The sequence below is a fragment of the Mesitornis unicolor genome, unplaced genomic scaffold, assembly GCF_000695765.1.
Source record: "Mesitornis unicolor isolate BGI_N332 unplaced genomic scaffold, ASM69576v1 scaffold20203, whole genome shotgun sequence".
Classification (NCBI taxonomy): Eukaryota; Metazoa; Chordata; class Aves; order Mesitornithiformes; family Mesitornithidae; genus Mesitornis; species Mesitornis unicolor.
In genome coordinates this window covers 1,429-13,473 of record NW_010176912.1, presented here as the reverse complement: position 1 = coordinate 13,473, position 12,045 = coordinate 1,429, and the positions used below count along the sequence as shown (strand labels likewise).

At 43.9% G+C, this 12,045-nt stretch overlaps 1 protein-coding gene across 1 annotated transcript; it reads right to left on the bottom strand.

Moving 5' to 3' along the window:
- Positions 1–6,730: 6,730 nt before the first annotated feature.
- TXNDC12 (thioredoxin domain containing 12 (endoplasmic reticulum)) lies at positions 6,731–10,371 on the bottom strand. Its single transcript, XM_010181885.1, has 5 exons — positions 10,323–10,371; positions 8,826–8,899; positions 8,200–8,269; positions 8,027–8,110; positions 6,731–7,585 (listed from the first exon to the last, which is right to left on the bottom strand). The coding sequence occupies exons 1-5, from the start codon at positions 10,360–10,362 to the stop codon at positions 7,506–7,508; spliced, it is 348 nt and encodes a 115-aa protein (XP_010180187.1). The 5' UTR covers positions 10,363–10,371; the 3' UTR covers positions 6,731–7,505.
- Positions 10,372–12,045: the final 1,674 nt, after the last annotated feature.

Genomic DNA, 12,045 nt, shown 5'->3' with positions numbered 1-12,045 from the left:
GGCGGAGCCCTGGTAAGGACGGAGGGGTGACCCAGCCGTGCCCAGTGCCGCTCCGCGAGGGGCGGGCGGCAGCCGGCAGCAGAAGGGAGGCAGAAAGGAAAGCGGCCGGCCCGGGGGCTCTGTCCAGGTGCTCGCTCCCGCCCTGCGATCCGCTCCCGGGAATGGGAATCGCCTCAGGCGTTCCTGGAGCGCCGGGGGCACGGAACGCCGTGTCCGGTGAGACCCTAATACCTTTCTTGTGGCGCTCTTCGCACGGTCTGGAATTCACTTCAGTAGAAGTGTTAACTCTGAAGCTTAGTGATGGTGGCTGTGACATCAAGAACTACATCTCTGTTGGTGGGAAGACAGAACAACTGAGTCAGTGGCTGCGATCTCTCTAAATTACTCCAGCAGACCCTCTTGGCTTTAAAATCCCGCAAATAGACCCCAGGTTCAAAATCAGAGACCTAATTGTGGCCTATTCTTTGTTGGGAAACCAAAACAGCTTTCAGATATGATCTTCTAAAGAAAATGAACAAAATGATGGGTGTTTTAAACGTGTCCGACATAACTAACTTCCCAAACAGCCAGCAAAGATGGCAGCACGTTTTCCCACTGCTGGGCAAGTGCCTAAGCACAAAGACAAGGTTCTTGATCAGCCTGGGAGAGAGTGGCTCCTTGTGACGGATGGCCAGGAGCCAACTAACGATACTGTAGTTACGGAGTTCCTACCTTCTCTCACTGACTATCTAAGCAGCCTCCAGGGACCACCTCTGAACTCGGGGCTCTAAAATTGGCAGTGCCTCTGCACCCTGCCACGTTCCTCCCCTTTCCGCCCAGTCTCATCATGGTGTGCTGTTGTGTTTGATGTGCAGCACTTCAACTTCACCCGAACACTGTCCAGACAGGACAGAGATCACTTTGTCTACTTGTAAAAGCTTTTTGCACATCTGGTGATCTTCAGTAACCGTCTTTGGACTGGCCTGTGGGTCCACCAGCCCTTGGACAAGCTTTAGGTTTGTACCAGTTCAGCCAGGAGTCTGTACATTGTTTTTATTGCTACATTTTCCCCAGCATATTTGACTCGTTAACAGTACTGTGAGAATGCAGAATCCCAAAGCATGAGGCAGTGCTATATAACTAGTGTATAGCCAAGGTGTACATTTTAGGAGCAACCACAGGAGAGCTGCAGAGAAGCTTTGAGGAACACCCCTCCTCACTGCAGACCAGAGATGCCATGCAGCTTCTCCATTCTGTTCAAGTCAGGGCTACCTGACCGGTGGCCCAGGGCACAGTTCTACCCAGCATCGGAGTGATTTTCTACCCTCATCTAGAGTGACATTTTTTTGCCATCGAGACCCCAATCAAAATTATTGTTACATAAGCCAGGCCTTAAGCAAGGTATCAGCTCTGTGTAGGCAACTTGAAATAATCGATACCGTAACAAAATCCTAGACTCATTAAAATAGCTATTTCAAAGACAACCTAACAGGCTCAACACCTGCAAAAGTCTTTTTAGGTCCTTGCAATCCTCCCATTGCTCTGGGAAATGTGTTTTCTGCCTTTTCCAAGAACCTGACTTCCAGTCTGCCCAACACGGTGCCTGTGGTGATAGTGATAATGCTTTTCCCTCCACCTGCTGACTGATGCTCGATCTAGGAAAGCATTGCAAGCCAACAGCCCTGTAAATCACCAACATGGATGGCAAATTGTTATGGGCATGTTATAACTTAGGCTCACTTGGGCATCTGCTTAGTGATCGCCTGACTCAACATTCCGTGACAAGCATAGAGCCATGGTTCAGCCTGACTTCCAAAGGCATTTCCAGATTTCATGCCTGCCCTGAAACGCCAGTGTTCATATCCAGCTGCACTGGAGCATTATAAAAGCCCTCTCTCAGTCAGGGCTAACAGAGAGAAGAAGGGATGCACCCAGGTAATTAGGAGACAGGGGAGTTGTCAGTGATTCTTTCTGTCTATCATTTTGTTTAGCCACATTTCTGTAATTTATGGAGTAAATATTGTTAGCTTCCCTTCCAGGATTTGACATCGTACGGTCATGACTTCTGGCTTACACAACTTCCAGTAAGGGAGGTCTGTATTACTGTGGATTTATAGATGTATTGCTTTAGATTTATAGAGGGAACAGGAGAGAACTCCCACAAGCCCATGGAGGTGGAAGGGAAGAGCAGATGTTATGCTTTATCTTGTTTTCTGACACACAGATCTGCCTCAATCTCTCACAGCAGTCACGCAAACACATTTATCAACCACAATATGCATACTCTACTGCTCTCCTGACATTTCTAACTCAAGTTACCGCATCCTCACACAGCGCAATTGACCTAAGGAAACAATTTTAATCTTTTCAGTTCCCTCTTCTCTGAAGACAGTATTTTATTTATTGCTTTACTATAGCAAGAGCAGCACCACAGCACTTAAATCAAGGATTATGATCTGCTATGTGCCATGCTGTAAGTAGTAGTAATATTAATGGCCCTAGGACTAAAAGTCCTGTTGTCTAATCTCATGATCGCACTGGTCACACATAGACAAAATTGTATCCTGAAGAGGCACAGTTTGCACACAGATCAGCAGTTTCAGCTCATTACCAGCTGCTGTCTGGGGAAGCGACGTAAAAACACGCTGACCACAAGGAGAAAAAAGAAATCCTTCTTATTTGAATAGGTAGCACTCACCTAGGCGCTTCTTCACTTCAGTGTGGAATAAATAGCATGTATGCCCCATCTGTGTCCCAAAGACTCGTGTGAATTTTATTCTCGGGGCTAATGCACCTAAATGCTTACAAATGGGAGTTTGAAAACTGTTTGTAATATTAGAAATAACACAATAAAATGACACCCAGAGTTGACTGTGCTGCCGATGAAGCTTCTTTTATGCACAGCATGTTGTGTCCTGAAACGCACTCAGGAAGCAGGGAAAACATCTGCAGTTCTTACCAATTAGTATTTCTGCGGCACATCTACCTACGGCATGCTGTGCTTGTGCAAAATGGTCCAGAAAGGAGTATATACCAACAAACGCTTTCTAACCAGCAACCAGTTACCTACAGCCTTAGCCAGATTCAGTCCTGACTGTTCTACCCCTGCAGCCCTGCCCAGCTCCTCCAGCAGCTTCTGGGGGCCTTCGCTCCCTTGCCTGGCTTGGAAATGTAGGAGACGTTTGCGCTGGTCAGAGCACAGGTCAGCCAGTCCCTGCCCCCAGCGTAGTTATGAACGGAGAAGTTTGGGGTGTCTCTTATTTTTGGTCCCTAATCGAAGGACCCTACTGCAGATTTAGCCATTATAAAATTGTGCCATGACATTTTTCACAGCCTGGAGAGGATCACTCAAGTCTCGGACCCATGACAGGCCCCAGGAACTGGCTGGCAGGTTTCAGAGGAGATTCCTCCTCCTTGGGGCACGCTGACGTGGTGGCACCGGGCTGGCCTGGCGCTGCGAGGCTGAATCACCACCTCGTAGGAGTGGTGCTGCCTGGACAATGGCAGGCCTGGGAACTGTGTGCAGCCACTCCTTACGCTACACAAGCTCTGAAAGGAAAAGTAAACTGAGTTTATTTGACTAAACTGCTGAACAAGTCAGCATCTGTTTCTTGGAGGAAGAAAGGGGAAATCAGTTAATCTGCCAAATAGTTTTGAGACAAAGTGACTGTTACCATTTTGACAGACCTTCATGATTATTTCCTGGTTCCCTCCAGGCAGCAAGCTCCCCTGTCCAGTTAGCCCCAAAGACAATTTACACAGCTGTGTAGAAGTGGGATGCAACCTTTCAGATAAACTTCATCATTTGGCGTTGCTTTTTCTTTGAGATGAGCATGAACTTGCAGTGAAGATCCTCTTTTCGTCCCATTCTCTGGGCAGAGTTCTGCTTGGTGTAATTCCACCTTTACTGCTTTCTAAATCTCCATCCTCAGGTCTCAATTTTTCATCCCCTTACAGCTACAGTTGTGAAGGAAGAGCTCTGGAGTGGTTCTCTGGGTTGGGCAAACCCACTCAGGCATAACACTGCGTCAGCTGCAAGTACCACAGCATAAGGCAAAGGCAAATGCCTCTCCTTTTGCCCAAAGTCAAGAAAAGTTTCATCACCTCCAAGGATGTATGACCTTGCATTCATACTGGTTTAATAATATCTCATTTCAGATCTACCCATTACACAAGCTGTAAGCAAGGACAACGAATTAAGCTCATTAGCAGTTTGATACAGCCTAGATATGATGGCAGACAAGCAGCCGTGGGGACAAAAGTGCATTTGAAGTAGATGAATGCTAAACTCAGCGTGCCAGCATGACGGATGGGGCACTGTGGCTGTGCTGGCGTTCTTGGGTTGTTGTACTTTTGTTCCCTGCTGCTAAGCATGGCAATGGAAAGGTTTCCCGTGTCTCTAGCTGACACTTCCTTAAAGCCTGGTCAGCCCCAGGCGCAGAAAGCAACCTCTGCTCCCAGGCAGCCAGATGGCTAGCTGCAATCCAGTCACTCTTTAATTAACTTTGGGGTTTTTTTTTTCCTCTGTGGGTTGTTTCTGGGAGAAAGGGAGCGGACAGCATGTTTGTTTACATGAGATTGATTTGGCCTGGCAGTTCCCTGGGACTAGACTAAGAATTTAAGCGTCTCTAGGTTTTGTTATCACCATAAATGGAGTAGAAGCTGAGAATCCAAGGGGCTTTCTAGGTTGCATGTAAAGGAGTTACATAAGTATGCAGGTTTATGGCAAGTCGTATGTAGATGGGCAGCACACAAAACAAAGCTGATGGGGGCAGACTGATCTGAGGCCTTGGTTACTGTGCACTGTTGAGCCACTGCAAAGTTCAATTAACTTCAAATGCAACTACAACAAACACTGACCTGTAAGCAGCTCCTCTAAACCCTGTGGAGTTGCTTGCGTGCATGAAGTTACACAATGTGCATAAAGCAACTGCTGGATGGAATGGAATCAGCATTTATCATCTGATCTAAATTAAAAAGCAGAAGGGTGTAAAGTATCTGCATTAGGGGTTAGCAACTAAAATGCCCAGGTATAAAACTAAGAGGTACAAAGAGAAAAAATATCTAAGTAACAGATCAAAAATAAGTTTATCCTGCAATCCAGAGATGCAAACAGCTTTTACCCTTGTTAACCACCTGCCCCTACAATCGAGCTGGAGCAGCTCACGTGTCATATTCTACTGAGACCCCAGCTGAATGCCAAGCAGGCCAGCAAGTGCCAAGCTCCATCCTGCTAGAGAGGACAAAAGCATGGTCTAGGAAAAGGCAAGTAGAAGGGAGGGTGAGGAAGCTGTACGAGCTCACCAACTCTGAACATAGAGAGCGTGGAAGAGATAAGAAAGGAGGGAGGCAACCAAATAACAAAGGAAAAAGGATAATGGTGTATTTTTCTTTTAGAAGTAGCAAGTCTGGAAGGCAGAAAGTGCTGAAGGAGAGGAGATGCATCAGAGAAGAGGTGAAGAAGAGTAATTTTGAATCAGAATGGGGTTAAATGTAAAGGATGAAGCACGTTTCCCGCGTCTGTCACTGAAGGGAGAACTCTCTCCATAGAGAACTTTTTAAAATTACTTTGAGGCCATGTTGCATCTGACATCTGAGCATTTTGCAAAGCAAGGCTTTGGGACATAGGACGTGTATCTCACAGGCTGCAATTTCACTGCAGACAGAAGACAAGGGCAGAGCTGCTGCGAAAGCGTGCCTGGAAAATCGCAGAGGTGCACCCTGCTATTTTGCAGCAGAGATTGTTTTTTAATTGCTATTTGTTGACTCATACCCCAGATGAACGAGCAGAGTCCTCCCCCTGGTGGTAAGCAAAAAGAAAAGTATCTAATTTTTTAGAGTCATGTCCATCTAAGGCTATAAATGAAATACGGAGCATTAGACAGGACCTATTTTTTATTAGGGCAACTGATACAGCTGGGGGGGAGACAATTTTGCAAAACACAAATCCTTTTTCAGGACTTACATAGAATTACTTACTTTGACACAACTTCAGAATAGTTGCCGAGTTAAATTTCATGGTTAATTTATTAGACAATTTGCAAGAGAAGCAGAGGATAAAACCTGTAGAATAACTCTTAGTAGCTGAGCAGGGTAATTGTAATGTGCAATAATCCTATTATTTCCACTGAGTCTTTGTCCTTTAGTGCCAAATTGAGTTTTGGTGCCTAAAATCCCTTAAAGGCAGACTGATTGGGAAAGTGAAATGCATTACACTACTGAACAGTAAAAGTGGACTCGGTACAGAAGTCGGGTTTATTGTATATAACAATTTTCCCCAACTAATGTCCTCAAATAGCTGTTCAAAAATTATCCGTAGAAAATGATCGGTGTGTTTGTTATGGGAAGTGATGACAAGGATCAGGAGTTTTGGACAGCAGTTTTTCTTTTACGTTACCAGTTTGGTGGGTGAGGGGAGAGCAGTAGGTGTTGCTTTGCCTCTACTAAGGCTTTCGACACTATCTCCCATAGCATCCTCACACACTGAAGTACAACCTAACTAAATGGGCAGTGAGGTGGACAGAACAACGGCAGAACCACTGGGCTGGAAGGGGCTAGTCACTAGCAAAGTGCCCCTGGGGTCAATACTTTAACATCTTCCTTAACACCGTGGATGAATGGACAGAGTCCACCCTCAGCAAACTGGCAGATGACACAAAACTGAGGAGAGCAGTTGACAACCAGACAGTTATATTCCCCCATCCTTAAGAATGGAAAGCTATGCCCTTTACCACAAAGCACCATCTGCACATTTATGTTTAAAAAGATTTAATTTTCACCCTGGTACAAAAATACAGTACAATGTGATGGCAAGGCATTCGCCAAAAAACATTCAAAGAATAAAAGGGGGAACCCCATAAAGGTTCAACATAACCCACCCTCACTTGATGAAACAATCAAAAGGTGAGTGCACAAGGAAAAAGTCAAATTTCTGCCCAGAGGCAAATAAAGATGAATCACACACAGTTCTACACAAAAATATGTTTGCAGAGCTAATAATTTCACATGCTACTTCAACATTCATAAAACTGATTCTAATTGGCTTAGTGGCAGAATTCATGGTTTGGGATGTGTAGAAAACACCTGGCCCAGGAACATGCCCCATTCACAGGAATCCCCAGTAAAAACAATGGGATCACATAATACCAGTGAGAAAAGAGGGATCCAACCCTGATTAAGCATCAAAATGTTGGCTAAATCAAGTTATTCCAATCACACCCTTTGTCCTCAAATAATGTTTTGCCCTACACACCTCCCTTTTAACACCCAATATTAGTGGTTGCTCAAACACAGGAACTGATGTGTTTGCGTATTGCCGAGTTGCAAATAACCATCACAGTATGGACTGCCAGGCAGAGGGGGAGATAACACTGTAATTGATGTGTGTGTGTGAACTCCAAACAGGGTTTAACCTAACATTGTTGACAGGAGAATTATGTCCCTCCAGTGCATCTACATTCTTGGTCTGTTTAATCATTTCCTTTTAGAGTTTTGACGTTACGGAAAAGCATCATTCAGTGTAGTCATTATAGTTCATCTCCCAGGTGTTTTTGTTTGAAAGCATCACCTGTTAGCTTCTCCTGGGCCACCTTCATCCCTTGGACAACTGAAAGATTAGACAGAGACAGCAACTGTTAATCTCAAGATGAAAACGTCAAGGTGTCCTGGTAATAAAAGTGTGTTAAAATAACAGTTACAGAATGTAGGTCTACAAATTAACCCGTGGAAAAAAACAACCAAACAACAGTCCTGTGCCCTTTTCCCAACTATTTGTAGCTGAATCATGCTAACAGCATGATTTTCCATGCCACAACTGGAGAGAAAGTTTAGGTCCTGTAGACATTACAGTAGGTGTTAACACGAATCATAATTCTGAACACGGTTTCTCAAGGCTAAGAGAGCCACTCACTCATGTCGTATCTAACATCTCTCAGTTACACTAAAGTACCATCATTTTTCTCCACTCAAAAGTGAAGATGTGTCCCTCACTCAGGACACACACGGTTTCATCTCACTAAAAATGCACCTCAAACCACTTTGCACATACCTTGATCAGCATTGGTATAGAAATACTTGTAGCTGGGGTTTCCTTTCTCATTTATGATTTCTGGGTGGACTTTTCCACTGGGGTCTATGAAGCAAGAAATCAAACAGGGAATTTAGGTGGTAACAATAAGAACACAGCCCTGTGCATAAATACAACAGCTGTGGATGCCCTACCCATGAAAAGGATCCTGGGAATGTAACCTCCATCAGGACTAAAGGCTTCATCCTTTGGCTCTTCATCATCCTGCCAAAGCAAGACAGAAGAGAGGGAACCTATTAGCAAGGTGTCTAACAAAACACAGCACTCATTTTAAAGAAACAAGCTATTGCCTTCAGATCCCATTTATCCTGAGCAATTTACACCTTGAGCAGACACTGGGTAACCGCACTATCTTCCACTCCCAAAGGAATGTGAGTTTCGAGTACCTAAGCAAGTATCATTTGTGAAAATAACACTTTTTTTCTGTTCTGTCAATCTGCATTAAACACTCCACTTTTGGTAGGAACGTTCTGTATGTCATGAGAGAATGAACATGAACTCCTTTATTGCAGCAACAGAATGACACGAGGTACAGACTGTTAAACAGACAATGGCAGATAGCCAGGCTTATAAACACAACTAAATAACCAATATGAAGAAAACTCTTTCTAATACAATCAGCTGTATCAATCAAGCCTGAACACCTATTCAGGAGCACACGGTTTAGGATGTACACAAAACAGGATGTAACCAGTCAAGCAGGATTCCAAATGCTTAACGACTAGGCAGTAACATGGATACAAATCAGAGGGCAGCCTACCTCAAGGTTGACCATAACAAAATTGTGGGCAAGTTCAGAGATCTCCTTGGATTCAGCAAACTTTGGCTTTAAAGCTAATAAAGGGGTAAAAAAAAATAAAGAGATAGGTAAAGGCAGTGCAAAAGATTTCAGGCTTTCAGGTCAGCATCAAAATCTTGACTTCACTCCTCTCTCTGGAGAGCTGGTACTTTTCAACAAGCAGTGAGTAAATGACACACACACATCAAACCGTTCAAGCCAGGCTCAGAACAGCAGGTAACCGAAGCAATCCTTGCTGGGCAGCCACATGGTGGAGCCTGGCCAACAGACATAGGCAGTCAAATTTGAACCAATGGAACAGAAACAAAAAGTTTGCTGTAAACCACCCGTTCACTCAACAAGCTCATCCTTTCAGCTGAGCCATTATGCCCGGCCTGTTTGTCTGTGATACTATGTCCTGGTTTGAGCTAAACAGAACTAATTTTCTACGCAGTGATTCTACTTTCCAGCTCAGCCTCTTTTAAGTGGCTGAACTGGATGAAAACTAGCAGCATGTTTTTCCCAGTGTGTACTGATAATGTTCAAGGCCAAGTGTCTCACCATGGGTGCCGTGTCTGTGCCTACGGGGGCAGGGAGTGGACCCAAAACTGACCAAGGAGGTATTCCATCCCACACACGTCATACTGCGTATAAAGCCGAGGGATCACGAGGGTCTCGACCCCACTTCCATCTTGGAGCCCTTACATCTCAGACCCTTCCATCTGTCTCAATCCTGCAATGGCTGAGGTCTGAGCAGAACCCTGCTAGTTTGTCTGCCTCTGGTCCTGATTTGTGTGCTCCTGCATCCTGCTCCCACTGCTGCTGAGCTCAGTCTGGGCCTTTTCCAGTGCCCTGCTCTGCAGAGCCAATGGTAATGTATACATCATTAAGGGAAGATTTTATATTGGTTTTATATATATATTTGTACATATCTGTAGATATTTAATTATTTTCCTATTTACATTATTATCCTGTAGTATCAGTATTATTGTTTTATTAAACCTGTTAGTTTTATTTTCCAACCCATAAAGCCTCTCTCCCTCATTCTCTTTTCTCTTCCCTTCTGGGGAGGGGAGAGGGGTTAACAGAGAGCATCTGTGGCCAGCCCAGCCCTAAACCAGGACATACTGAAAGAGACAAAGCTTCCTCTTCAAAGAGCCACCAGCTGAAAGTGCACTGAATGGACACTTTATTCTTGAACATTAGCCATTCCGTTCCACTTTTTCATAGCCAAGTGCAGGAGAAATTGCAGCCGCTACAGCAGAGCAGCACTACAGCTGTGAGCTTGCTGGCATTCAGGCATGGCTGGCTTTTGGCAGTGCTAACAGGTAAAGCGGTGTGATACTATACCACTCTAAATTAAATACAAATACTGTCACCTACATTTTGAATGTGAAGTTCATGTTTTTCATGGTCACATGATTTGCACACAGAAGTTCATTAGAAATTTCAGTGAGCTCTAGTATTAAATGCACTCACCTTTGCAAGCTCCACACCAAGACTTGTGGATGATAACCATGAGAGGCAAACCACTAAAAAAAAAATAAATTGTCAAAGAAAGCTCACAAATTCTATCACATGTTCATTTTCGCAATCAAGACTTCTACAAAGGCTAAATGTAATGATAAATGTAACCCCTTGCCTCACTACTAGTTGTATGTTTCAGTCATCTCCTGAGACCAAGACCCTCCACTGAGCAATAATCAAACACAGTGCCCTAGCAAACCCTCTGGCTGCCAGGCTCGTTTCCTGCATGTCAGGATGCTGAAACCAACTTGTGACAAATGTGACAAGTGCCAGGACTGAGGAGCAAGGGGGGCCTGCGTGGAACTGCAGCCCAAATAAAGTGCAATGCAAAAGGACAAGTTATTCTTTATTATTCTCTCTCTCTTCCCAAATAATTCCCTTACTACTTAAACTACCCAGAAGTTAGGTTTCCAGCACTTTGAGGTATGTTTTATTTACGCTTGTTCTTCAAAAATCCCTTTGGCATTTCACTTTCTGACAAAGTCAAACCTACCAAGTTCAATTTCTCTAAGCGCCTTTGTAACATACTCAGGCTGCATTATGAGATTCTAAAAAGCAGCCTTAGAGACAATACAAATTTAAGGTATTTCCTGGTTTTAGTGCTGGCGACCCAATTAACCCACCACTTTATCCAATTTATCCACCACTTCGCTGCTCCTGACTATTCTGCACCCATTTTACCTTTCTAGCAAGAAAGGTGATGCAACTACAGGTGACTTTTGTTGCTGTTGAGCACAGCCAGGTAGTACAACACTTACCCCCATTCCTTCTGCATGCAGAAGTCCTTTCTAACACTGCCATTGCTTCTACCATCCAACAGTTGAACTGGTGAAAGCTAACTAGGGCAATAAACTAAGACATACTGAGAACAAGGATTGGGTATCTCATCCCTTTTCTCTTACAAATAAAACCCTTAAGCTATGGAAGAGTATTCAAGAGAAGCTGGTAATAATTATATAGCTTCCAGAACTATAAACTACTTCCAGCCTAAAACTAGGTTAAAGAAAAGGAGAAATCAAAAAAGACATGCACAGAACATACTTTATAGACACTTCTTTCAGGATACACCGAGCAAAGCCGTTTAAGCTTTCTGCTATTGTAAACTCTCTTGCCATTTGGGGGCTGAAAATAATTTGTCACAGAGAAATTACAGACACCTTTGCCCATGATGGCAACTAAATTGCTAGCAGAACTGAAGCACAAGTTTTTCTTCAGCTGTAGATAGATATGAAAGGAAATCTCTACTTAGCAGCATCTAGTTACGGCCTTCAGAACCAGGAAAGGGTGACGAGGAAGGAACTGACATTTCCAGTAGTTCAAACAGAAGTCTGCCATTTATAACTAACCAATGTGTTATTATCTTCACAGAGGACTCTGTTTGCACTAAGAAGCAAGAACAGACAGTAAGGAGCAATACACATTTTCCTAGTAAAGCTTGTATTGCATCAGCTCCTCTCCCTAATGATGAAAAAAGCTTTTTTTTTCATTGTTTCCATACAGTCCAGCATGATTTTGCCTTTCCTGAGGGGAGGCTGACTGGATTTTGGAAAATATACATTGTTCTCATCAAAGACCAGTGCTTCATGTCAGAAGAGCTCAAATCATCTGGTAACTGCAACACTTTTTTTTCTTTTTTTAAAGTTAAGAGAGATTTTTAAAGCAGATCTTAAAAGGA

Bases quoted from the DNA above. Each gene is read 5' to 3' on its own strand.
- TXNDC12 (XM_010181885.1), bottom strand. From the start codon at position 10,362: ATGGTTATCATCCACAAGTCTTGGTGTGGAGCTTGCAAAG. The intron at 8,270-8,825 runs GTAGGCTGCCCT...TTGCTTTGGCAG, and splicing joins TTGTTATGGTCAACCTTGAG to GATGATGAAGAGCCAAAGGA. The intron at 7,586-8,026 runs GTATGTGCAAAG...CTAATCTTTCAG, and splicing joins CTATACCAATGCTGATCAAG to TTGTCCAAGGGATGAAGGTG.